Below are 27,570 nucleotides of genomic sequence, written 5' to 3'. Positions count from 1 at the left end.
CTAACTACCGAGCACCCTCCCCAGCTCTAACTACTGAGCACCCTCCCCAGCACTAACTACTGAGCACCCTCCCCAGCTCTAGCTACTGAGCACCCTCCCCAGCTCTAACTACTGAGCACCCTCCCCAGCTCTAACTACTGAGCACCCTCCCCAGCAGCTCTAACTACTGAGCACCCTCCCCAGCACTAACTACTGAGCACCCTCCCCAGCTCTAGCTACTGAGCACCCTCCCCAGCACTAACTACTGAGCACCCTCCCCAGCACTAACTACTGAGCACCCTCCCCAGCTCTAGCTACTGAGCACCCTCCCCAGCACTAACTACTGAGCACCCTCCCCAGCTCTAGCTACTGAGCACCCTCCCCAGCTCTAACTACTGAGCACCCTCCCCAGCTCTAACTACTGAGCACCCTCCCCAGCTCTAACTACTGAGCACCCTCCCCAGCACTAACTACTGAGCACCCTCCCCAGCAGCTCTAGCTACTGAGCACCCTCCCCAGTACTAACTACTGAGCACCCTCCCCAGCTCTAACTACTGAGCACCCTCCCCAGCACTAACTACTGAGCACCCTCCCCAGTACTAACTACTGAGCACCCTCCCCAGCTCTAGCTACTGAGCACCCTCCCCAGCACTAACTACTGAGCACCCTCCCCAGCACTAACTACTGAGCACCCTCCCCAGCTCTAGCTACTGAGCACCCTCCCCAGCACTAACTACTGAGCACCCTCCCCAGCTCTAGCTACTGAGCACCCTCCCCAGCTCTAACTACTGAGCACCCTCCCCAGTACTAACTACTGAGCACCCTCCCCAGCTCTAACTACTGAGCACCCTCCCCAGCACTAACTACTGAGCACCCTCCCCAGTACTAACTACTGAGCACCCTCCCCAGCTCTAACTACTGAGCACCCTCCCCAGCACTAACTACTGAGCACCCTCCCCAGCTCTAACTACTGAGCACCCTCCCCAGCAGCTCTAACTACTGAGCACCCTCCCCAGCACTAACTACTGAGCACCCTCCCCAGCACTAACTACTGAGCACCCTCCCCAGTACTAACTACTGAGCACCCTCCCCAGTACTAACTACTGAGCACCCTCCCCAGCACTAACTACTGAGCACCCTCCCCAGCACTAACTACTGAGCACCCTCCCCAGCTCTAGCTACTGAGCACCCTCCCCAGCTCTAACTACTGAGCACCCTCCCCAGCTCTAACTACTGAGCACCCTCCAGACAGGTTCTTCCCTGCAGTGCTCACGGTGGTGGGACATTGATCCGTCTTGGGTGGAGATGACCGAGGCTTAGCAGTGTCATCGCTGAAGAGTGAACATACAACTCCCTCAGTCACACACCCAGCAAGATGACAAGGCAGGGCTTGTTTCGCTGAGTGTGTACTTGGGGGGTACGGAGTCTCAGTTAGCTGGGGGACAGTGTGTCCTGGGACAAAATGGACCAGTGACGGTGTCTGTAAGGACATTCACTAGGTCTTGTTTAGTCTCACCCTGAATCTTTAAAAAAAAAATTTATTTATTTATTTGTTTATTTATTAATTATAAGTACGCTGTCTTCAGACACACCAGAAGAGGGCATCGGATCTCATTACAGATGGTTGTGAGCCACCATGTGGTTGCTGGGAATTGAACTCAGGACCTCTGGAAGAACAGTCAGTGCTCTTAACCACTGAAGCATCTCTCCAGCCCTGAGCTTTCTTTTTGTATTTGGTTACCACCAGAATTCTTATAGTTTTTTATGTTTTTATTGCTGTGACAGACATGATTGGCAGTTGACTCCCCTCCCCCAGGAGGGCCATTTAAATTGTTACCCTGCCCTGGCGCATATGACCTCCCTCCTGGCTGGGATACCTACCTCGGGCCTTTTCCAGCATGAAAATACCTCTGCATGAAAATCTCCAAGCTTTTGGTTTATTTAATTTAACTCGTATATTATTCTTCAATTTTTCTTGGTTTAAAAATCCATCCTATCAGGGCTCGAATCTTCCCAGCAGGGGACATTGGCATCTCCTTAACACCCCACATCTGGCTCAGAGCCGAGAGCCCAAGCTAGGCCAATAAAAACCTGTGGTTTGTAGGTCAACCTGGGATGCTTTCATCCCAAGACAGAGTGCATTCGTGGTCCTAAGCCCTCCGGTACTCAGTGAAGTTTAAACGGCCCAGGTAAAGGTTAGCGGATGCCCACGCACCCTGGGCAGGAGTGTAAGTGGCTTCAGGTTCTGGAAAGTAATTTTCTGAGGAGATTCCAGACTCTTGAAACCTCTCATGTCTGCTTATCATGCACCGCTACACAGGAGGCTCTCTCAAGGAAGGAAGGGAGTCACTGGGTGAGGGAGCTGTGTTCGGATTCCGTCACCACAGAGACTCACACAAGGATGGACAGAACGCCCGGACCTGGAGAGTGAGAATGCTGTTATAACAAATGCAGCTGTTGCAGCTCAAGGTTTAGATCTTGTATGGTTTTTTCTTTGTCTGTTTTCATGTCGCACATGTGTATGTGTTCATGCACACATTTGCATGTGTGTACATGTATGTACACATACATGTTTACATGTGTGTATGTGTATTGTATATGTGTATACATGTTTGCATGTGTGTATTGTATATGTGCATACATGCTTGCATGTATGTATACATGTTTGCATGAATGAATATGTATGCACATACATGTGTGCATGTGTAGATGCACGTACGCGTTTGCATATTTGCATGTGTGCATACATGTTTGCATGAGTGGATATGTATGCATGTACATGTGTGTATATGTGTACATGTTTTTATATTTGCATGTATGTGTACATGTTTGCATGCGTGCATGTGTGTACGAATTTGCGTGTGTGCGCGTGTGCCTGTGGAGACCTGGTTCTACTGTCAGGAATCATAGTTTATCACGCTTTCATCTTATTCACGGAGGCAGTGTGTCTCAGCTAAGCTCAGAGCTTACTGATGGGGTTGATCCCTCTTCTGTTTCTGCTCGCTGAGGCTGAAATCACAGGTTGGTGTGGTGCGCACTCAGCATCTGTGTGGGACTCTGTTCCTCATGTGTGCGGCAAGTGCTAAGCTAAGCCAGCTCTTCATCTTTGCTCTCGAGAAAGGAACTGAGGACACTTAGGCTATTTAGTTCTTTTTGAGACATAGTCTGGCTCCGTAGATCAGGTTGGCCTCAAACTCACAGAGATCCTCCTGCCTCTGCCTCCTGAGTGCTGGCTAAAAGTCATGCACCACCACTGTTGGTACATGATCGATCTATTTATCTATATCTATATATACATATATATTTAATAACAAAGTAAAATCCTTAAAAATTGAAAAAGAAGAATTAACAATAGCAACAACAACAACAAAATAGCATTTTTTTCTAATGCTGGGGAAAGAACCCAGGGCTTGGACCCTGAGACTTAAAGAGAAACCTTCACAAGTGAAGAGTCCAATACCAGGAGGAATGCAGGGCAGCCTTGTGGAGACCCCTGGGAACACTACCTTCGTGATCATTAACTACATCTTGAGTCATAGATTTTTCTATCAGTAGCTGTGGTTTTTTTTTTTTTGTTTTTTTTGTTTTGTTTTGTTTTGTTTTTTGTAGGATAGTGGTTCTCAGTCTTCCTAATGCTTAAACCCTTTCATACGGTTCCTCACGTTATGGTGAACCCCAGCCATAAAATTATTTTCATTGCTATTTTTTTAATTTTTAAAAATTTATTTTATGTATGTGAATACACTGTAGCTGTCTCCAGACACACCAGAAGAGGGCATCGGATCCCATTACAGATGGTTGTGAGCCACCATGTGGTTGCTGGGAATTGAACTCAGGACCTCTGGAAGGGCAGACAGTGCTCTAACCACTGAGCTGTCTCTCCAGCCCCATTGCTATTTTGTAACTGTAACTTTGCTACTGTTATGAGTCATAATGTTAACATGTGAACTACAGATATACAGCCCCTATGATGCTGCTATTGGGCCTTGTCTCCTCCTGAAAGTATTCCCATTGTTTCTGTGTGATTCTGGAATCCTTTGGGGATGCTCCACACTGATGAAGCATCTCCCTGTGGTCCGTGTTCTGCTGGCTGCACAGAAACCCATTCCACACACAGGGCCACGGGCTTGTGGGAACGGTGCAGGGACAGAGGACTTATGCTCCTGGGCTGACAGTGGTTTCAGAATCCATTGTGACTTCTCTCTTCTCTTCTCGTGTGGATAGATGTGGTTTTGACTAACTAGATGTCGCATGGGGCTAGAGAGCTGGCTCAGCAGTTAAGAGATCTTGCAGTTCTTGTGGGGGGGACACAGGTTTGGTTCCCAGCACTCACACTGGGTGCTCACAACTGTCTATAACTCCAGCTCGCGGGGAGGGGGGTCAGACACTCTTCTAGCCTCTGACGTACATAATAATAAAATGAATAAATAAATAATATAAGATTTACTAATTAATTTTATTGTATGTGAGTACATTCTTTCTGTCCTCAGACACACCAGAAGAGGGTATCAGATCACATCACAGATGGTTGTGAGCCACCGTGTGGTTGCTGGGAATTGAACTCAGGCTTGAACACTCACATCAAACCTGGGTAACGAAACCCAGTGGGAGGGAAGGGGTCCCATGAGCAGAAAAAAGAGTCAGAGATACCCCACCCCACCTCCATTGTTGGGAGTCCCACGAAAACACCAAGTCAACCAACATAACCTATATGCAGAGAGTTTGTCACAGACCCATGCGTGCTCAGGGACTCCCATGAGCCCTGCTAGTTGACTCTGCAGATCATGCTCCCCCCCATGGCTATCACAATTCCCCCTCCCCCTCTTCTGCAGGGTTTCCTGAACTCTGAGGGGAGAGACCAATGGTGACCTCCAACTTGGGCTCTTTTTCTACCTAAAATTTAGCTGGCGATCTACACCTTTAATCTCAGCATTTGGGAGGCAGAGGCAGAAGGATCCCTGTGAGTCTGAGGCCAGCCTGGTCTACATAGTCAATTCTAGGAGGCCAGCCAGAATTAAGTAGTGAGACCCTGTCTCAAAAATAAAAAATCAGAAAGAAAGACAGATTGGAAAGCAAGGAAGCAGGCTCCCTTCTGTAATTTGTTAGCTGGAAGGAACTCATACAGACAGGTAATAGACTTTTAAATAGAATTTTTTATTTTTAAAAATATTTATCCACTTAACTCATATATGAGTAGGCTGTTGCTGTCTTCAGACACACCAGAAGAGGGCATCAGATCCTGTTACAGATGGTTGTGAGCCTCCATGTGGTTGCTGGGAATTGAACTCAGGACCTTTGGAAGAGCAGTCGGTGCTCTTAACCACCCGGCCATCTCTCCTGCCTGCAGTCTGTCTCATTTTTAGGCTCTTTCTTCCTAGTCCCACCAATGGTTGGCCTCTCATCTGAATTTTCTGTCAAGTGCTTTTGGTGGCGGGACATCCCCCCTCTTCTCTTCCCTAGTCAGGTTCAGGTTCTCTAACTCATTGTGTAACCAAAGATGACTTTAACTTGTGAGTTTTTGAGCCTGTACTTCTGGACTGCTGGGTTATATGTGATACCACACCTGCTTATTTATTTATTTATTTTTAATTGCACTGGGGATTGTGTGCAGGGCTTCAGGCATGCTTTTCTAACACCACTAAACTGAACTAGTAACACACCCCTGCCCTAAAATAAACATTAAGAAACTCACACTGGTTTGCTTGCTTATTTGTTTCTTTGCCAGAGGTGTATGTGTAGAGGTCGGAGGACAATTTGTAGGACTGAATTCTCTCCTTCCACCCTGAGTCCTAGGGATGGAACTCAGATCCTTGGGCTTGGTGACAAACACCTTTCCTTCCTGTCCCACTTTGCTGGCCACAGATGAACTTTTCTGAAATTCATGTTTAGGACACTTGCTGGGCAGTGGTGGCTCACACCTTTAATCCCAGCACTGGGGAGGCAGAGGCAGGTGGATCTCTGAGTTTCAGGCCAGCCTGGTCTACAGAGTGAGTTCCAGGACAGCCAGGGCTACACAGAAAAACCCTGTCTCAAAAGAAAAAGAAAGAAAAAAAAACTGGAAACTTGAAACGGAAGCATAATTACGACGTGAAGGTGCCCAGATCGTGCCTGATCACCTGAGTTTAAGGTCCAAGACCACATGATGGAAGGAGAGAATCAGCTCCCAAGAGCTGCCCTCTCTCCTCCACACATGCACATTAGTATGTGCACAACATTAGTTTGTGCACAGATCCCGTCCTCACGTGCACACAGCGTCAACGTATGTAAAGGGAAATATTGAAGGAGGAAAATAAGAATCTGAGAGTGGTCCTGCTTGAGGAGGCAGACCCAGGCTGCTGAGCAGTGGGGGCAGCCGAAGGGCTGGTTTCTGTCTCAGAGGAGGAAACACTGCCTTGGGATGGTGTTTGTCCATCGCTTCAACCTCAGCCTCCAGTTGTGCCGACCGTGGTGCTAAGCAGCTGTGGGACAGCAGCTGAGCCAGGAAAGGGACAGGAGGGGCTAGGGAGGGGTGCTGATCTTGTGTCATGGGGCCAAAGGAGGTAGCAGGTTGAATTGCCTTCCTTAAAAGAAAATGTCCAATACTGAGTCCTAGGAGCCAGGACTGAGACCTTCTTTGGAAAGAGGGTTTCTATCCCTGCAATGAAAGAGAACGTTTGATTGGCTGTCCTGGATGAGGGTGAGCCCAGAACCCTGTGGTGGTGAGAAAGGCAGAATGTTTGGGACACAGATAAGTGGGAGGGAAGGTCTGTGGGAGGAAGGCTCTCTGCCACATGTATGTATGAACATATACACACATGCATGGATATATGCACACATATGTACACATGAATATTACACACGCATGCTCCATGTGTGTACACGTGTGTGCACATGTGTGAGGAGGACTAGATTTGACATTGTCTTCTTGATCCATGGCTACTTTGTTTGTGGAGGCAGGGCCTCTTGAACTCAGAGATCACCAGTTGGCTAGTTTAGCTAGACAGCCTGTACTGCAGATCCCTTGTCTCTGCCTTCTGAGTGTGGGGTGGCATGCTTTTACATGTGTGCTGGTTGGTTCTGTCAACTTGACACAAACCTGGGTAGAGGGGGCCTCCATCAGATTGGTCTCTGGGGCATTTTTAAAATTGTTAATTGGTATAGGAGGGTTCAGCCCACCACGGGCGATGCTGTCCCTAGGCAGGCGGGCCTCGGCAATATAAGAAAAGTAGCTGAGCAAGCCAGTAGGCAGTGCTAATCCATGGCTTCTGCTTCAGTTCCTGCTCTGCCGGCTTCACCGACTGTCGTAATTATGATCACCACTGCTGTCACTCAAACACCGTGACCAAAAGCAACTTGAGGATGAAAGAGTTTATTTGGCTCACACGTCCACATCACAGTCTACCACCGAAGGAAATCAGGACAGGAACTTAAGCAGGGCAGGAACCTGGAGGCAGGCGCTGATGCAAAGGCCATGGAGGGGTGCTGCCTGCTCGTTTGCTCCTCATGGCTTGCTCAGTCCACTTTCTTATAGAACCCAGAACTAACAGCCCAGGGGCGGCTCCATTCACCATGGGCGGAGCTCTGCTCCACCAATCACTAATTAAGAAAATGACCTACAAGCTTGCCTATGGCCAGATCTTCTGGAGGAAGTTTCTTAATTGAGGCTCCCTCCTCTCAGATGATTTTAGCACGTGTCAAGTTGACATATAACCAGCCAGCACAGTGACGGATTGCTCCCCGGAAGTACAAGATAAAAATAAACCCTTTCCTCTTCTGTTATGTTTGGTTAGCATTCTATCATAGCAACAGAAAGCGAACGAGAATAACGTGGGGTCTGGGGATTCGAACTCCGGTCCTTGTGTTCTGCGGCAAGTACCCCAGTCTCCCAGGCTCCACCATAGTATTATTTCGTTCTTTTAAGAATACTTACTTCATTTTTGATTATGTGCATGTGTGTGCACACGTGCGTGCACACATGAATGTAGGTGCCCGTGGACTGGCTGTAGATGCCCTTCAGCTGGCGTTACAGATGGTTGTGCGACCGCTGATGTGGGTGCTGGGAACGGAACCTGGGTCATCTGCCAGAGTGGTCAGTGCTCTTAATCACTGAGCCATCTCTTGAGCCCCAACCATATTTTTTAGTTGAGAGTCGAGTACCATTTAGTACCATGGCTTCTGGGTAGTTTGTGTCATTGGGGGCACTGAATGGGAATGGACAGAGACACAACACACCCATGGCCCCTGGAGCAGCTCTCAGGCCCCTCTGTCTTGCCAGCATCTCCACCCCTTCCCTACCGGGAGGACACACCTCTCTCTAGCCCTTGAAGAGTGACTGGCTTCCAGATGGGAGATCTGTGTTGACAAAGTGCAGACTGGTATTCGCCTTCCTTGTGCGTGTTCGCGGCGGGTGGGACACTGTGGTTTCACTTAGGGAGAAAACCACCAACATCTGGACAGCAGCAGCTGCAGAGGGCCCTGGATGGGGCGGGATGCAGGGAGAACAGCCTGTCCCAGGGAGATCCTGGTTTTGTCGGCTTTCTTCTCCACGCCCCACTTCCCACCTGGATTAGCCTAACAGGGTGGGGGCTGAAGCTGTTGTCCAACCAATGAGACAGCATTAAAACTGTTGGTCCAACCAATGAGAGATCAGACACTCCGGGAAGCCCTCCCACAGTTGGCAGGCCCACCTCTGACTACCCTGCAGGCTTCCGGAGTGCTGGGTACCTTGATTCCACCAGCCCCTTGGACGGTGACCCTGCAGCTCAAAGGTCGTGGGTTGGATCTGTAAAGACACAGCTTGTCCTCCTAAGACCTGGCCTCACATCATTCCAGATCGCCTGTCTGTTTCATCAGGGCCAGGACAAGGACACACCTCTGACTCGCATCATCCCCTCCCCCCACCCCCGGAAGCGCCTTGAAGCCCTCTTCTGAGCTGGCAAACCCTCGCTGTTCAGCTCTGTCCTAGCCAGGGCAAGACAACCCCTGCTGAGCCTTAGACAGAGCAAGCAAACGCCCGCACAGCTGCCAAGTACTGACGTTTAAGGAGGGCACTGGAGCGAATGGCTGAGAACCAAGGCCGAGGATGGAGCGGTGGGGCTAGGGTGTGAATTCCTCCCAAAGTTTTCCAAGTGAAAGGCCAGTTTGCATATGGTGGCAGGGGCTGGTGTTTTCCTTGATAGGTCCGTGTATGACTGTCATCTCAACACTCAGGAGGCTGAGGCAGGAGGATGGCCAGACTGGGTTACAGAGCAAGTCTGTGTCTCAAAAACCAAAGCAGAGTAAAACAAACAAACAAAAAACCAAAAACCAAACCAAACAAAAAACCCGTAAGGCGGGCCCACCATAAGAAACAGGCTGGGAGGAGGTTCAGTTGGTGAAACACAGGCTCCTCAGGACTTGGATTCCAGCACCCACATCACTCAGTACTGGGGAGACGGCTGATCCTGGAGCTCGTTGGCCAGCAAGCCTAGTAAATCAAGGGACTTCGGGTTCAGCCAGAGATTATTCCGAAAAGTAAACGTGGAAAGGGATCGAGGCTCCTGATGTCCACCTCTGGTTTCCACATACACATGCATGGGCACGGGCACATGTATATGCACACACAGGAGCACACACCCACACTCACAGGTACATACACCATGTGCACACATCTGTGCTGACACGTACACGTATGACATATGCACACAGTAGAATCATGGTTACATTTTAATGTGTTTACGTATGAGATTTTAAAATATTTCTATGCACTGAATTTCCCACATATATATATATGTTCTATACTCATGCTAAAATATATACTTCACCTTTTCACAACATTTATTTTCATTCTATGTATGTACTTGCTTACATATATGTACGGGCACTGCCTGTGTTCAGTGCCCGCGGAGGTCAGATGAGGGCGATGGTTCCCCTGAAATGGAGTTATGGGTGGTTGTGAGCCACCAAGTGAGTTCTGGGAGCCAGACCCTGGCTCTCTGCTAGAGCAGCTAGTGTTGAGCCCACCCCTCCAGCTTCTTTAAAAATTAAAATGTTTTTCTTTAATTTTTGAGATTATAGTTTAAGTACACCATTTCCTGCTTCCTTTTCCTCCTCTAAATTCTCCCATATACCCTTCTCTTGGCTTAAAAAAAAATTCATGGCCTTTTACAAAATGGTAACATGCATTTATGTACTACACACACACACACACACACACACACACACACACACTCCTAAACGTAACCTGTTCGGTTTGTGTAACACTACTCGTGTGTGTTTTTAGGGCTGACCACTTGGTTCTGGATAGTCTCTGTTGGAGACTGTTTCTCCCACTCCGAGTGCCCCTCCCTCGCCTGTGGCTCTTTGTGAAGGGCGGAGGCCTCGTGGGGTTTCCCTGTCCTCTTTGGCACGTCTGTGGGTGTTGTTCTTGTTCAGCTCACATTTACACAGTCACGCTGGTGAGACTTTATGGGTGTAGCTTCTACATAATGATGAGAAATAATCTAACAGCAATGTACATACATACATACATATATATATATATATATATATATATATATATAGTTAAGACACTGCTTTCATATAAATAAAAGTAACATATATTCCCTTGGTAGAAGCATCTTGTAAACATGAATCCAGCTTATGTGTTGAGATCATAAAGGGATGGTGCAGCCTACCTTCACATGTGTATGGTGCAGCCTACCTTCACATGTGTATGGTACAACCTACCTTCACATGTGTATGGTGCAGCCTACCTTCACATGTGTATGGTGCAGCCTACCTTCACATGGTGTAGAGTCATGGGCCAGTGTCCTCTCCACTATTGAGCATTACTTGGGGAGGCAGAACATAGGGCATCTGACTGCGCTTATTCCATACTGCTGCAGGGCGGGTGCCCAGCCATAGGGAAGTCCCAAGGCACCAGTCCAGGGGTGGCAAAGCCGGAGCTGGTTGGGGGAGTGTCCCCAGTGTCCCCGGGCCTGTGATAAGGTCGAGGTCATGGGGTTCTTAGACTCTTGGACATCAGGCACCTCTCGGACTCGCAGAAGTGCATAGAACTAGTTGCGGGGTGGGAGGTGGGGCAGGACACGGACTGGGGACAGAGTCTAGCCCAGGGTGGGTGGGGGAGGGAGGCAAGAGGGGAGCTCCGGCTAGTCCCATGGGGATGCTAGTCCTTGGCTTGGTGGTGGCAGGCTTGGTAGCGGTTGTGGCTGGTGGCATAGAGAGGCCTTCTATGGGAGATTGGATGGTGGCTCTGTAGGTGAAGGGCTCCAGTGCTCACCACAGTGGATCTCCATGAAAAGAGGCAGTCCACGGTTTTAAAGTTTATTACCATGGAGGAAAGTGGATGCGTAAAACCATACTCTACTTCTAAGGGTGGGCCTGAGGTTATATACCTTTTGCAGGGAGGAGTGTCTGGGAAGGAAAGGTTATTGGCATGCTCTATGAACCTCATTAGCATGGAGAATTCTGCTTTGAGCCTACTTGACCTGTGGTCACATCTCTGTTCCTATTGTCTTGGTCTGAGATGTTAGGGATGCCTCATCTACACGTGGAAGGGCTTGGGACATAGGTTGTCCTTATGTGACTGATGGCCATAAATCTCTCTATAGAGGTGCTGCAGATATGGGGGTGACAGGGGCCTGGTACCAGGAGCAGGCAAAGCTCCAATTGTCTCTTCAGGGTCTCTGGGGCTTCAAGCCTTTAGATGGAACTTAGCAGGGCCTCCTCTCGCAGTTCATGGCTCTGAAACATGGCATCCTCAGTCAAGACGCAGAGAGATGGAGGCTGGTCACATATCCCCAGTCAGGAAGCTTGAGTGCGCATGCACAGACACACACAGACAGACAGACAGACAGACACACACACACACAGACACACACAGACACACACACAGACACACACAGACACACACAGACACACACACACAGACACACACAGACACACACAGACACACACACAGACAGACAGACAGACACACACACACACACAGACACACACAGACACACACACACAGACACACACAGACACACACAGACACACACACAGACACACACACACAGACACACACAGACAGACAGACTGACACACACACACACAGACACACACAGACACACACACACAGACACACACAGACACACACAGACACACACACACAGACACACACAGACAGACAGACAGACAGACACACACACACACAGACACACACAGACACATACACACAGACACACACAGACACACACAGACACACACAGACATACACAGACACACACACACAGACACACACAGACACACACACACAGACATACACAGACACACACACAGACACACACAGACACACACACAGACACACACACACAGACACACACAGACAGACAGACACACACAGACACACACACACACAGACACACACAGACACACACAGACACAGACACACACAGACACACACAGACACACACACACAGACACACACAGACACACACAGAGACACACACACACACAGACACACACACAGACACACCCAGACAGACAGACACACACACATACACACAGACACACACAGACACAGACAGACACAGACACACACACACAGACACACACAGACACACATACAGACACACACACACACACACACACACACACACACACACTGAGGGGGAGGGGGGGAGGGGAGAGACCATGCTGGTCACTTTGCATCCTTAGTCAGGAAGCTGGTGTTTAGCTTACTTTCCATTTTTTGATTCAGTTCAAGACTCCAGCCCACAGTATGGTCACCTACGACCTGCGTTCATGGATCTTCCTTGCTGATTTAAACACCTGCACATATCTGTCCAGAAGTGGGGAGCCTCTTAGCTCATTCTAAACCCAGTCAAGTTGAAGATGAAGATCAGCCATCAGAGCAGGCGTGTCGGCAGGACCATGGATCCACATCCGAATGTTAACCATGGAAAAAAACCAGACAAACCAGTGTTATGCTGGCCACATGGCGTGGGCCTACTAACCTCTTCGCACAACCACGCTGTTCCTTTGCTAGTGTGCCTCAGTAAGACAACCAAAATAGACAGGCTGCTTTCCAGAGCCCCTACCACATGGCAATCATGAGTTTTCAGGAACTACCCAACTGTGAGCACTAAGGCAGCCTCTGGACACCTGTGTTGTTAGCCTGCGATGGAGAAGAGTCCATGAACCACTCCGTCTCCCATCCCAGGAAACTCGTGTGGGGAAACACTGAGCTTTCAAAACTCTTGCTAGGACTCAGTCCCCAGTGGAACACAGTTAGGGACATAGTAAGAAATCAGGATGTAAGGGATCCCTCTTTTGGACGGGGATCCAAACCCCTGTGAACAGATATGGAGTGGACTGGAGGGATGGCTCAGCTGTTATTAGAAGCACTTGCTGCTCTTGCAGAGGACTCAAGTTTAGTCACTTCCAAGTTTAGCCCAAAGCTGCCTGTAATTCAGTTCCTGGGCATCAAAGGCCATCTGGCCTTTGCAGGCTTGGGCACATAGGCAGTGTGTGCAGTACGGTGTCTGGATGAGAATGACTTCCAAAGTTCATGCGTTTAAACACTTAGTCCCCAGTTTTAGAGAAGTTTGGAAGGATTGCGGGGTGTGACCTTGTTGGAGGAGATGTGTCATTAGGGGTGGGCTTTGAGATTGCAAAAGACCACTCCCAGCATGCCTCTCTGTTTTCTGCTTTCAGATCAGGATGTGGGCTCTTGGCTGTTTCTACCACCACAATTTTGCACCACTTAAATGAGACAAGCAGGCACTCACACATACACATAAAATAAAAGTAAATATATCCTTAAAATAAGGATGCACAAGGTCCAGGATGGGTGGAGTAGGAACATCAGGAATTCAAAGTATTAAGACTATTCTTAGCACATGGTGAGTTCTTCTTGCCCGGGCCACACGAGGCTCTGTCTTAAAACCTACTCCATGTACTATATATCCCAGGAGGAGGAGGGTGTCTTAGTTAGAGTTTGACTGCTGTGAACAGACACCATGACCAAGGCAACTCTTATAAGGACAAATATTTAATTGGGGCTGACTTACGGGTTCAGAGGTTCAGTCCATTATCATCAAGGCAGGAGCATGGCAGCATCCAGGCAGACATGGTGCAGGAGGAGCTGAGAGTTCTACATCTTCCTCTGAAGGCTGCTGTCAGAAGACTGACTTCCAGGCAGCTAGGACTAGGGTATTAAATTTCACACTCACAGTGACACACCTACTCCAACAAGATCACACCTCTTAATAGTGCCACTCCCTGGGCCAAGCATGTACAAACCATCACAGAGGGGGAGGAAGGTGGAGGAGGAAGAGAAGGAGGGGGAGGAGGAGGGGGAGGATGATGATGAGGAGAAAAAAGCCTTTTTTGTTTTTTTGTTTTTGGTCTGTCTGCTTGGAGTGGAGGTGGGGACCAGACACCAGCCCTGTTGGCAACTTCATCTTGGACTTTCTGTCCTTCAGAAGCCTGAGTGATGAATTCTTGTCTCCGGTGACCCAGTCTGGCTTCTTACATTGGCTTCTGTGATTGAGCGATCACAAAGGTCTTGTTCTTCCTAAATGCAAAAAATACACAAAATGCCCATTTTAGCCAAGACACGCACGTGCGCGCGCATACACACACACACACACACACACACACACACACACAGAGAGAGAGAGAGAGAGAGAGAGAGAGAGAGAGAGAGAGAGCCCATGGTCATTTCCAACTGAAATCAGTGCAGCTGTTAATCACATGGGTGAAACCTCTCTGGCTTCCTGGGAACCCAGACTCTGGGATGAGAATGTCATCCCTGACCTTTGCCCCTTTCCTCTCAGGTTCTACCATTGCAGGATTTGAAGGTTGGATGACAAGGTTTCTGCTGGCCCATGTGGGACAGGCAAAGGAGAATTGGCCCACATGTTTCTCTTGTGATATTTCTCTCTTGCCAGTTGCCACCCTTGTGTGATTGCTGACAGTTCTTGATGCCCAGTTCTTTTCATTCTTGGCCAGGGTTCTTCCCTTCCTGCACGCTCTAATCTCCTCTGGACAACCGTGAATTGTGTTAGAGGAAGAATCCGTAATGTCTGTCTGTGAGTCCACAGGCTCCAGCTCAGGGGTAAGCACCTTTTATATTTTCAGATTTATTCTTTATTTATCTTTATGAGACAGGCTTTCCCTGTGTAGCCCTGGCTGTCCTGGAACTCACTCTGTGGACCAGGCTGGCCTTGAACTCAGAGCTCCTCCTGCCTCTGTCTCCTGAGTGCAGGGATTATAACCCACACGGGGATGAGAGTTATTCACTCATTTTTTATGTGTGTGTGCAATCGCTAGATGTATGCAATGCCCAGGGAGGCTGGAAGAGATACAGATGTTTGTGAGCTGCCGTGTGGGACCCGGGCACCCAGCCTGGGTCCTCTATACTATTGAGTTGTCTCTCTAGTGTGTCCCGCCCCCACCCCCTCTGGCTTCTCTCTCTCACCTCAGGCCCCTCTCTAATTTCTTCCAGGGAACCTACTTGTCTCGTAGACTGCCTCAGTTTATCAGACTGACCTTACAGCTGTGTGTAGGAAGGGGAGGGTGACCTTGAACTGGTTCTCCTGCCTCCCATGTTAAGTTCCGTGAAGACAAGTGTACTCCCGACACCACATCTGACTTCACAGAACTCCATTAATAAAATGTTTTTTTTTTTTAATTCAAAAGTAATTTGCCAATCACCCAAGCGCAAGCCTACAAGGAGAACATGTACATAATCTAAATTTAAAAAGCATTACTTCCTGTGACCTCTAGTGCTGAGTGGTTAAGAAACCCATTTTCCACCTAGTGATTGATGAATTCATTAGCTGGCGGAACATGCGGGCGCGCATTAAAATTCTGACCTAGGTTTATCATACGTAAAATGTAAAAGTTGATCTCAGCTCTTGGGGGAGAGGACCGGCTGGGATTCTTGAAGGATTCTTCTGTCTTGGGAGAATCGTGCCTCCTGAGTTCAGTCAGAACTGTCCAGTGTGTTTTTTTTTGCTGGGTAGGCTGTGAGGAAGCTTTTTCACCTCACTCACACGGGGACAGGGGAGATGCCCAGGTGGACACTGAACGTTTTTCCTAGGCTTTGCTGCTTGTACTGACGATAGAGAAGTAAATGCCGGGTCACTTCCTGGTGGCAGTGGGGATGGGTGGAGAGGCAGGACTTCTGTAACCATGCTAGGGGTCCAGTGTCAGGGTGCCAGGCTATAACCCAGAGCATCCAGGTGGCTGAGGTGACTCCCATGTTCAAGCACAGCAGGTGGGACAGTCAAATTGGACAGCAAGGGGAGTGCCTACTGCACATTTACAGACCCAGGTGTGCAACCCTGTTCGTCTGCCACCAGACCCTGGGGATGTTCCCAGAGTGCATTCTGGGACGTCGAGATTTGGCTTGCAATAGGCGTGGGAGTGTGTGGTGGTGGCCAGCTTGTGTGGCTAGAATGTGTCGAGCCCAACTTGTGAGACTGTCAGTGCTAGGAGACAGTATCGAGCGTTCTTTGCGTGTATTTCCGTGCCCAGTGTGTGCGTGGGATAAGAAGGTGTATGTAGTGGTGTGAGCCGTGAAGTGCAGTGCGTGCGGGATTCCTGAATTGCATCTGCTTCCAAACCTTGCTCCAGCTCTGGGCTCAGCTCACTTCCGAATGTAGTGGTCCAGCCCCAGGCGCGGGAACAGGCTCGGGTTACCATGGCAACAGATGCTCCTCCAACCCGGCGCCACCGAGAGCTGCTGCGGCCAAGCGTGGGGAGGGGAGCTGCACATCCAGACCGGCGATGTGGGGGAGGGGAGCCACGTCCCCAGAACCGGGATAAACAGGGTGCTTTAGACACACCCCTGGGGATCATTTGCAATCCCAAGTGCTAATAACTAAGGTTATTCGTTATTCGTCGGGAAGTGGCAGGCTTGTGCTTGTGTGTGTGTGTGTGTGATTGTGTGTGTAGGCACCTGATGTCCCTTTTGCTGGTCATACACCGGTCTGTCCGTTAACCGTAGGTCGAGGTTATCACAAGGTGGGCAGTCCCGTTTAGGAACCTGCATATCCTCCTACTGGGTCCCCACCAGAATTAGAAACGGAGGTCGATGGGTGCTATTCTAAGCCGCTGTCTTAGCTGGTTTTGTGGAAAGGGCTCAGCTCTATCGTAGCAGCACTTCTAGGGAGGGGCTGGGCAGGTCCCACTCGGATGGAACTCAGAGATGCTTGTCTTTATCAGGTTTAACGGCCAGAAGTTGGGTGAGACTGATTTCCACCCACCATCCATTCATTCTAGACTGTGGGGTCCTGAACGCGAAGAACCTGGACATACAGATTCCCAGACCCACCCACACTTGGATTCAGAGGTGTGTTTGTGTGCCCGTGGGTGTGTACTGTGCGCCCCGTTTTCGCTCTCCCTGGCTTCCTGGGTGCTGAGCGTGGGGAAGCTGGGGGTTTCCCTGAGGGGAATGATGACTGGGCCTCAGCATCCCGGTTCTTCTCTCTAAACCGCCTCGTTCACTTGGCCGTACCCTGCCGATATCCCGGAGGCTGAGGCTGAGCAACCAGAGCTGCGGTAGCTGAGGTGGCTCTCGCCCACTGCAGAAGCTGCCTGGGAAAGGCTTTCCTAGCGTTAAGGAGCCCAGGAGCTCCACCTCCTGGCGACAGCCGGCATCGTAGAACCAACTCTGAAGGGGTGGGACCTCCTGACAAAGGGGGGCTTTCTGTATCCTTACGCGCGGACCACACAAGTGGGTCCCAGAATGTTTCACATGCTGCTTCCGGCTCACAGGCCAGTCAGTGAAAGGGTGGCATGCTGTTACCTCTGTCCAGGCATGTCCCTGTGGGTGCGGGATGCGGGGCATGGCTTTGTTTCCATAGGGTTTGTGCAGTCTGAGCTGGGTCAGTGATACTCGGAAATTTGTGCAGAGAGACTTCCCACGCAGTGTTTTGGGAACGTGCTGGCTTCAGTTTGAGGCAGCCAGGATAGCCCAGGGTGATGGAGCATCTCCATGGGCGCTTCGGGACACGTTGGATGCTGGCCCTGGGGAGGCTAAGTGTCTCCCTGCAGAGCTTCCTGCGCTGGCTTCCCAGATGACAGACGAGGAGGCAGGAACGTGCCTGCTCTGTTACGTAGTCAAAATCGTATTTTAAATTCACTCCGTTTTTTTCTACTTAAAGTTATTTATTGCCAGGACTGGCGATAACTAAACAATAATTAAAATAAACATTTTTTAATCCCAGCAATTGGGAGGCAGAGGCAGGTAGATCTCTGTGAGTTCCAGGACAGCCAAGGCTACATGGTGAACCCTTGCTTCAAATTGATGAATTGCGTGTGCACACGCATATGGAAGCCAGAGGTCAATGTCAAATGTATTCCATCTTATTTTTTACTTTTTGAACCCAGGACAAACCCTGGTTGTCCTGGAACTCACTATGTAGACCAGGCTGGCCTTGAAGTCACAGAGATCTTTTTGCCTCTGACCCCCATTTGCTGTGATTAAAAGCATGCACCACCATTCCTGGCTACCTTCTACTTTTTGCTTCTGAACAAATGCACTCGAAGGAGATCTCTGGAGGTGGGAGCTTTCTCAGGGTTTTGGCGTCTGTCATCCTGTCTCTTGGGAAACATATTTATTTGTAAACTCTAGTTCTAAAGTACCCAGGCCACCAAGAGGCTTGCTTGCTATGCTGATCAGGTCGGTTTCAAACTTACAATTCTCCTGCCTCAGCCTCCTGAGAGTTAAGGATTATAGGAATGGGCTGCCTCACTGGGTTACAATCCCTGATTTTACAGACGAGGGAGTTAAGACCCAGAGGTAACTTGCCCAGAGCTGCAAAGCCAATGACTATTGGCAAGAGAGTTGGCTGTTTTCTGGGTGATTCCATATGTACCTCAGCCCTGTTTCCCACAGGGGAAGCTCAGCTCTGCAGAGAGGAACCCTCAGGTCACCTGGCATCTGAAGTAAGAAACTGGGGTGTCAACTCTACCTGATCTCCACCAGGTGGGGCAGGTTCCCAGGGAGTCTGAAGTGAAGCCTGTGATGGGGGAGGGGGGCTGAAGCCAGCCATAGTGTTGGGGCTGGTGTGTGTGCCTGTGTGTGCATGTGTGCCTGTGAGTATGTGTGCATGTGTGTGCATATGTGTATGCGTGCATGTATGTGTGTGTTGTGTGTGTGTGCTGGCAATAGAGGTGGGTGTGGGATAGTCTTATCTAGAGATCTATTTGATGTGGGGTTAGAAGCCTATGTAATTCTCGGGCTGGTCCAGTTCCAGGCATCTGGGCAGGGAGTTTTATGGAGCAGGTGGGCCAGGTCCCAGGCGCACAACTTAAAGCCATGAGCAGGAGGTGGGGGGGGGGGCAGGTCCCCCTCAGACAGTCTGTCACCTGAGGAGTATATCTGGTATCGTCATTGTGGGAGTCATTCTAGAGGGAGCTGGGCCTGGCCGTCACAGCCCCTCTGCAGCAGGATGGTGACGACCCCCTGTCTGCACTGTGCTGGGTACAGCCTTGGGTACCGCAAGTGTAGGGCACCGCCTTTCACTGGACGGTGGTCAGCAGTCCTTATGCAGGGAATCGGCTCCAGACAGGAAGCCAGGCCTGGGGGAGCTCGCCCATTGGAGGCCAGGCTTGTACTACCCAAGCATAGCTCTCAATATGGAGGATGGATAGGCCTCCCTCTGCAGGCCCCGGCCACCCAGCCCTGAACCGGAGTCAGTTGCCCTGACTGTGTTTGCGCTTCTCACCTTGTATGTTTTTGCTGAGCGCTGTGGTCCACAGACCGCACTAGCTCCCTGTCAGCTCACAAAGGGTCTCCTCATTCATTTCCCTTCTAGGGCGAAGCCCACCCTTGAGCCAGGACCAGCCGGCCAGCCAAAGGGGGCCTACCCCCAGCAAGAAGGAACTGCTTCTGCTGTGTTTGGCCGCTGTCTTAAGGACTTAGCTATTTATGATACACCCCTCCGAGTCCTCCTCCCCAGAGTGCCTCCTGTAACTGTTTCAAAGTCTGGGTGTTGCCAATGGGACTTGTGCCTTTTCCCCAGGGTGCTTAGCTGGAAAGCACCCTCTCCTGCCCAATGTGAGAATCCCAAGGCGGCAGATGCCCTGAATAGTCTCTCGGAAGGCCAGAGCACCCTCCACTGCCCAGTACTCTGCCGTGTCCAGGTTCAGCCCTACAGGGCTCCAGATGTCCCCATGTGGCCACAGGGGACAGCACGGTTTCCAGAGAGGGTTTGGTGGGAGGGAGGAGATTGAGGACCGGCTTACAGCTGGTTTAGAGTGGCAAAGCTGGGCAGCTCGCCTTATTGCCAACTCTATCACGGCCACTGAAGAACTGACAGTGTCCTAAGGTGGGAGGTGAGGGTTGGTACGCTGGGGAGGCCGGGCCTATGCTTGTCTAGCCCAGAGTTCAATAGCTTGTTTGCAGCCAAGAGACAGCATCTAAAAACTTGGAAAGACAGGCCTCTTGGTTTGGCACAGGGGAGACAGGTCTGGGGAAGGTGACAGAGATGAGGTCAGAGGTGAGTCAACTGGGAGCCGCCTCTCTGGGGTGGTGATCCTGTAGGACACATGCATGCTGCTTTGGGGGATGGTTACCAAGGTTCTAGACCAAGGCCCCACTAGCAGTACGCACCCCAGGAGAGCGGTGAATTCTGCTCAATCCAGAATCACAGATGCACCAAAACGTAAGATTTGTTTGGGATTTTTGTTTTGTTTTGGTAACTTAATCCCATAGTTCTCAAGTGTGAGCCTGTGGGGGTGAGTGAGAAGGGGCCTGGAGGGCACAGACCCCAGGAAAGAGAGGAGCCCCAGCCTCCTGTTCTTTGAGAGTCAGACTGTCCAGAGGCAGCAGAGGGCTGTGTGTGCAAGGTGACATTCCTTTCCCAGTGGCAAGTGTGTAGGTGTTGGAAAGACACTGGCCTGTGTGGGGCAGGGATCACAGTGCTCATTTCTGAGCAGGGTCTGCTTCCCTGAAGCGGCCTCATGTTGGCAAGGGAGAATTTATGCCTCAAGAAGGGGCAGATGCTAACTATTCAGGGCCCGTGCTTCTTTCTTTTTATCCAGTGAGTGGTTTTGCTGACCATCTCCCAAGGGAAAACGTCCCTGGTGAGCATAAATTGCCTAATCGATCTTGCTTCAGTCTTCTTGCCTGAGTGTTTGTGCCTCGGTGTCTGGTGCCCACACCCTAGCCTGCAGAAGAACAAGGCTGTGGGTGTGTTTTGCCTACTGTGGCATTGTGCAATGTCCTCACCTCCCTGCCTATGTGGGGACCGGAACCTCTGGAAGCAGGTTCAGAAATGCCAGACTGTAGACTTAGGTCTGTCACTAGTGTCCAGGGACTAGTCAGCCGAGGGCAAGCTGGCTTCAGTATCCTTACTGCTAAGAAGGAGTGGGGGAAAAGATCCTTGGGGTCCCTTCTAGATCTAGCATTCCTGATTCCCCTTGCACCTGTGTGCCGGTCTCGTCTTCTTTATGAGAGACTGGTCTCCTCATTTCTTCTTGTCTTTGTCTTCTGGCAAGTGACTCTAATCTGGTCCCATGGCTGACATGTGTAGACTGCCAGCCCAAGCCACACACTGAGTGTAAGGCTCCAGGGTACAAAGTCTTGCTATGGTTTCAAATGGATGCCCTACAGGCATGGGAGATAGATCTGGACCAAAACAACCTGGGTCCCCTGACCCTCCCCAGCATTTTTACATTGAGCCTCTGCCCCTTATGAGCTCCAACCCCAGGCTAGCCTTTATTTGTCCTTTCTTATCCTCTGCACCTACGATCTGCCCCAATGTTGAATGCTTAGCCTCCTGAAGGTGTTGTCCTCAGCTATAACCTCAGAGCACCTTTATCCTCGCTTGTTTGAGTGTCTTGTCTGGACCCCTGGATTGGCCTGTCTCCCTCATTGGTTTTTGTGCTTCTGTCTCAGGTCAGATCATACTCTACCCACAACCTGCACAAAGCATCCTCTCTTGCACATGGATGGTTTGCACACAGGGGGTTTGCACATAGCCTCTTAGACCACTGGCTTCTTTCACTTACAGGATCTTGCCAAGCCCAGAGCGCCTGGAGTTCCATGCTCCCACCTTGTGCTGGGCAAGGCTGTCTCTCAGCCTCTCACCTCAGGTACACCTCCCCAGGGAGGCTGCTTTCAAGTTCAGTGACCCCAGATGCAGCCCTCACCTGCCCCTGCCTGAGGACATCCTCTCTCAGCAGCCATCTCCATGGTGATGGAAGTGGGCTGGGTGAGCAGTCTCACTTCTTGTGTTTCCTAAGTGACAAACACCAGAGCTAGGGCCATCTTTTCTTCCTTCCTTCCTTCCTTCCTTCCTTCCTTCCTTCCTTCCTTCCTTCCTACTTCCCTGCTCCCTGCCCCCCACTTCCCTGGTCCTGAGGAAAAGCCAAGGACCCTGTGCATGTGGTCAGTCAATGGCTCTACACCAGAACCACAGCCCAGCCTGGGCCGTCAAGTTCACTGCATGTCTCTGAGCCCCAGGCCCACCAGCACAGCCTTGAGTAAGCTTCTGTTTTATGTTTCTGGTAGAGTACAATGACCTTCTTCTGCTCTGGCCAAGGGTTGTGACTGCACAGGCTGATCTTGTCATTCTGGGATGTCCTCAGAGCGAGACTGGCTCCCGGTGCATTCCAGAACCAGCCAGCCCCACAGGTCTCAAACCAGTGTGAGGTTCGAGGTCTGCACTGGAGCGCTGGATGTGGGCAGGAAGGAGCGGGTGGCTCTGGGTAGAGGCTAGGGAGGCATGGGGGGGTATTATTGTTGCAGGGGTTTGATGGTCTGTCTGCAGAGACGTCCTCCGTGCCTGCTCTTGAAGGGCCCTCAGGAGTGTTTCTCTGGCTTCCAGGCTGGGTGGAGTCACCAGCTCAGTATCCAGAAGCTGTGCTCTGGCTCCTGCGCAGCCGGTAGGAGCCGGTGAGGTGGGGGAGGGGAAGGATGAGGATCTGGGAGGTGCCCTGTAGGGAGGGAACTTCAGGCAGGAAGCAGAGTCTCATCCTTTGACAGGCTTCATCTTTTGAGCCTCCTCCGCCTTCTGGGCCTCTGAACTGGATTAAGTGGTGGGGCACTATACGACCTTGACCAGACCGGTTAGGATCCCCATCAACACCCCCACCAAGTGTTGACTGCTGAGCAGGGGAGCAGACCCTAGGGGAGACAGAAAGTCCAAGTGAGAGAAGAGGAGAGGATTGGATCAGGTTAAAGGAGGATGGGGGTCCCCCCTGCTGTCCCTGTGAGCCCCTAGACTTCTCTCTCAACAACGCCCTGGGGGTGTGTGCAGTGACCTGGTTGAAGGCTCGCAAGCTCACATGTGTGTTCACACCAGCACGGGCTCAAGGGGAGGGGCATCCCTGCCTCACCTGATAGGAGCATGGGCTGCAGGACTCTGGGATCCCCGTCGTTGGGTTCGGGCACAATGCCCAGCAGTTGGCACATGAGCTCGTACACATGGATGCTCTCAAAGGGCTCCACCTCCAAGCCTGCCTTGAAGCTGGGACCCACTGCCCGGAAGATGGTCTTCATGTCCATTTCTTGGTTGTTAAAGCCATGCTCACCATTGTTGAACTGGACATTCACTCTCTGGAGGAAGGGAGAGACAAAGCTTCTGGGTCATTAATGAGGCCTTGGTGGCCATAGTTCCTCTCTCAGCCTTCCCCAGCCTCCCCATGGGTTGGCACCCCCATTGGAGGATGACCTTAGGAAACGTTTGCATCTTGTGGTGAGAGGGGTTCTAGACGCCTATTAATTCTGAGACCCCAAAGGTGGAACCTCGGTGACTAACTGTGGACCACGTGGAGATCCCATGACAGAGGTGTAGGTGTCAGCCTGAGACCATGGTTTGGGGTTCCTGTCCATAGGTATTATTTCTCCTAGGATTCCTGGTCTGGTGTGATCTCTATTTCCTGTCCTTTCCCCACCCCCTTGATCTGTGCCACCCTTGAGCCTGTGCGTCTCATATTCTACTAAACACTCTCTCTTTCTCTCTCTCTCCCCCTCAAACACACACGTGTATACTCACGTACACCACACACACACACACGCACACACACACACACACACACTACACACATACACACACCCAACCCCCCACACTCACACCCCACACACCCTACACACCCCACACACGTCACTCACACACACACACACACACACACACACACACACACTCCTGTTGTACTCCTGAGTGTGTCTCTCAGGTGACTGACATATCACACCAGGGACTAGGTAGAACAGGGGGCCACCCACAGGACGCAGCAGCCCACTGACCCCGTGGATGACATAGCCGAGGTCACTGTACATGAGCAGGGAGGTGATCCTGGGGTTGTTGGCGTAGTGGAAGGTCTTCGGGAAGTCCTCCTTCTTGTACACATGCAGCCTGGGATGGGCGTCCTTGAGGACACTGTATACCTTCTCCATCATCCCTTCCTTGGGGATCAGCATCCCATTGGGCCCATAGTCCAAGAGCTCGAACTCGATGTCCCGGAAGGTGAAGTTGGGGAACTTGTGGAACTCGACCAGGTCGCCGGCCCTCTTGTTGACGGTTGTCATGCCGTGGTCCGACGTGATGATCAGGTTGAGGGTGTCCGTGAGGTGGTGACGCTTGATGCTGTCCCGGAGGTAGCCCACCGTCCTGTCTACCTGTTTCACCATGTTCTTCCTTTCCTGGGACTCAGGGCCATACTTGTGGCCAGTGGAGTCTGGCTCCCCAAAGTAGAGAGTGACCAGGGCCACGTCCTCCTCCGTGAACCATTTCATCACCGTGTCCACATTTGCCTTCCACTCCGTCTCGTTCTTGTAATTGTGTAAGACGCCTTCCTTCCGGCTCATCGTCACGGCCTCTCCTTGGTAGGTGACGTTCCCGCCGGGGTAGAAGAAGGAGCCGGTTTTTAAGCCCTGCAGAATGAGGGGGTGTGAGGTCCAGGTCTCCTCATCCTGCCTTGCCCCCTCACCAGAGCCTGCCTGCTTCTCTGTCTGAGCTGTCTCGCACTCCTTGAGGCCTTTTGTAGGAGGCGGATCCTATCTCTCAGATCGGGGCAGGATTCATCTGGAAGACAGTGTCTGCAAGCACTAACCGAGGCTACACGGGAAGTGTCTTCACATGCTGTGCCCTTCAGCACCCTCGACTTGGGGTACAGCTGTCCTCTGGCCTCCCTTCACTGTCTTTTTCCTTGTCTACTTTGTCCCGCAAACCTGCCATCTTCCCATAAACCCTTGCTGCCTGTTGTAGCTATCCTTCCAATCCCTTGTTCACACGAGCCTGTGGTTCCTGTCCAGTTTCTGACCACTTCCCCCATTTTCTCCAATAGATGGAGTGTCAGGGGAGGCTGAGTTCTCACATTGGAACTGGAGCTGAGGACCGAGTGTCCCAGTGGAAGTGGAAGTGTGTGTGTGTGTGTGTGTGTGTGTGTGTGTGTGTGTGTGTGTGTGTGTATGGGTTGAGGTGGCTCTTGCCTACCAGAAACCCTTCTTCTTCTTTTTTTTGGGGGGGGGAAACCTCTTACTTTAAAAGCTTCACATTGCCCTAGGGCAACACAAATGGGGGCCATTCCTGGTCTCAACACTGCACCCCATCTTCTGTTTAATCTTCAGCTCTTTGTGTCCAGCTGCCCAGTGGCGGAACTGGAAAGAGCTGAAGGCATTTCCCCAGCATTTCCTTACCTACTCAGTTAACTACCCTGTGTGAACACAAACCTCTTCTCTAGTGCCAAAGGGCCTGAGGGCGTCCTCTCCACTTTCCTCTTCCCTCCTCCCTCCTCCCTCCTCCCTTCTCCCTTTCCCCATTTCCTTTTCTCTTCTTTCTTGATAGGATCTTGCATATCCCAGACTGGCCTCAGACTCTCTATGTAGCCAAGCATGACTTTGAACTTCCGATCCTCCTGCCTCCACTCCCCAAGTTCTGGGCTGCAAGTGTGAGCCACCACACCCCACTTTCTCCGGGACTGAGGCGAGAACCCAGAGTTTCACACATGCCAGGCAAGCACTTTGCCAACCCAGCTCCATCCTAAGCCCTGGTCTCCCTTTCTTTGACAGAACAGAGGACGTCCAGGACATGCAGGCCCCAGGCCACAGCTGAGCCCCGATGGCTGCCTGCAGGGTCCTCATCAGCCCCTCCCCAGCAGCTTTCTATGCTGGGAGGCCAGGATGCCTGTGCATAACCTCACTTGGTCATGGCGGGCCATCTTACCTGCCTCTGGGCTGTGATCCAGATAGGTATGCTGCCGTTGTCCCACCACCTCTGGATACCGAGTGTGGCGTGGTAGGGCAGCCTCACCTTGTTGGTGGTATTATAGAACATGTTGTGGACCACCCCATGGTTCTCGATGTATTTGCCTGAGTAGGAGAGCAGAGGAAGGGGAAGGGCATGTGTGGAGCAAGCCGAGGGAAGGGACTTGTGAGCTCACAGTCACTGGGAAGCCCAGTGGCACACCATTCCCTTGGGACAGCTGTGGAACAAGTCCTTGACCGGGTGCCACCAACGGAGGACATCTAAAAGTACCTCGTCTGGCTCTTGATCTTACTCGGAGGGTCTCCTCAGAGCAATGACCTCCAGCCCTTGACTAGGGTGCCTCCCCTCTGCCACCAGATATCTTAGGCCCCTCCTATCCCCAAGCCCCATTCCGAGGCTGACACTCACCGGTGACCAGTGTAAAGTGGCAGGGGCTAGTCATGGTCACAAAGGCAGGAGTCATGTACCGAGCTTTTACTCCTTCCTGAGCCATGGAGTCCAGGTTAGGGGTTTCCACGTCATGGTCATAGTTCCAGCGGAAGCCATCAAAGGACACGAGGAGTAGCTTACGCTGCCCTTGGACGGGGGCCCCAGTTCCACAAGCTAGGAGGAGGGCCAGAGCCACAGAGAGGAGGACAGCCGTGTGCCCCATGACCGGCTCTCAGACGAGCAGATGGAACAGACAGCTCGGGCCAGGAGTGGAGCAAAGTCCCAGGCCTCTTATCCTGTGTATCCTGAGATGGGCGGTTACCAGCCTAGACTTTGCACACGAGGGCTGTGAGATGCTGGGGTGGTTTCTATCTCTAGCAGAGGCCTCTGGTTCCTCTTGTAACTTCTATTCTTCAGCGTCCTTCCCTTGGAGGGGCCCTTTGGGCCCAGAGCCTAGAAGGTAGACTTTCATCTGGAACTATCCTCCCATAACCCCAGTCTGCTTCGAAACTCCTCTGATCTCAGAGGACCCAGCTAGGGGCCAGGTGAATGAACGGGCCTCTGTCTCAGGGTTCCATTGCTGCAAAGAGACACCATGACCACGGCAACTCTTACAAATGAAAGCATTTAACTGGGGCTGGCTTACAGTTCAGAGGTTTAGTCCAGTATTGTCACAGCGGGAAGGAAGGATGCAGTTAGACATGGCGGTGGGGGTCAGCAGGCGTGAAGGAGTGGATCTTTGGAGTCAGTCGTGGTGGGATGGTGGGGGACAGGCAGCAGATGTACAAAGTGTGCAGGTTTGGAAGAAATAGGAAACAACGGGTGATTCACGAGAACTCCCTGAACTGCAGACCCACCAGCAGCCTTCCTCCTGACTCTTGCTCCATGTGGACACATCAGCAAGTGATGACCCTGCATGGTGTGACACAGAGCCTCTGATGAGGTAGACCAGCACCCACAGGGCACAGGTTTCTTCCACTCAGACCTAGAGACA

At 51.2% G+C, this 27,570-nt stretch overlaps 1 protein-coding gene across 1 annotated transcript in view; it reads right to left on the bottom strand.

The window, feature by feature from the left end:
* The window catches only part of ENPP7 (ectonucleotide pyrophosphatase/phosphodiesterase 7), a gene marked incomplete at both ends in the record, with an annotated part of 34,109 nt that extends 7,310 nt beyond the window's left edge, over positions 1-26,799 (bottom strand). Inside the window, 6 exons of the mRNA XM_080922485.1 lie at positions 17,450-17,605; positions 22,995-23,068; positions 23,281-23,500; positions 24,188-24,814; positions 26,106-26,251; positions 26,556-26,799. Of these exons, the coding sequence (XP_080778611.1) occupies positions 17,450-17,605; positions 22,995-23,068; positions 23,281-23,500; positions 24,188-24,814; positions 26,106-26,251; positions 26,556-26,799 (1,467 nt within the window). The remainder of the gene's footprint in view (positions 1-17,449; positions 17,606-22,994; positions 23,069-23,280; positions 23,501-24,187; positions 24,815-26,105; positions 26,252-26,555) is intronic.
* Between the last annotated feature and the right edge of the window lie 771 nt (positions 26,800-27,570).

This window comes from Micromys minutus (genome assembly GCF_963924665.1).
Source record: "Micromys minutus genome assembly, chromosome: 10".
Lineage (NCBI taxonomy): Eukaryota > Metazoa > Chordata > Mammalia > Rodentia > Muridae > Micromys > Micromys minutus.
Note: the sequence above shows the minus strand (reverse complement) of the source record. Positions and strands in the feature narration are given on the sequence as shown.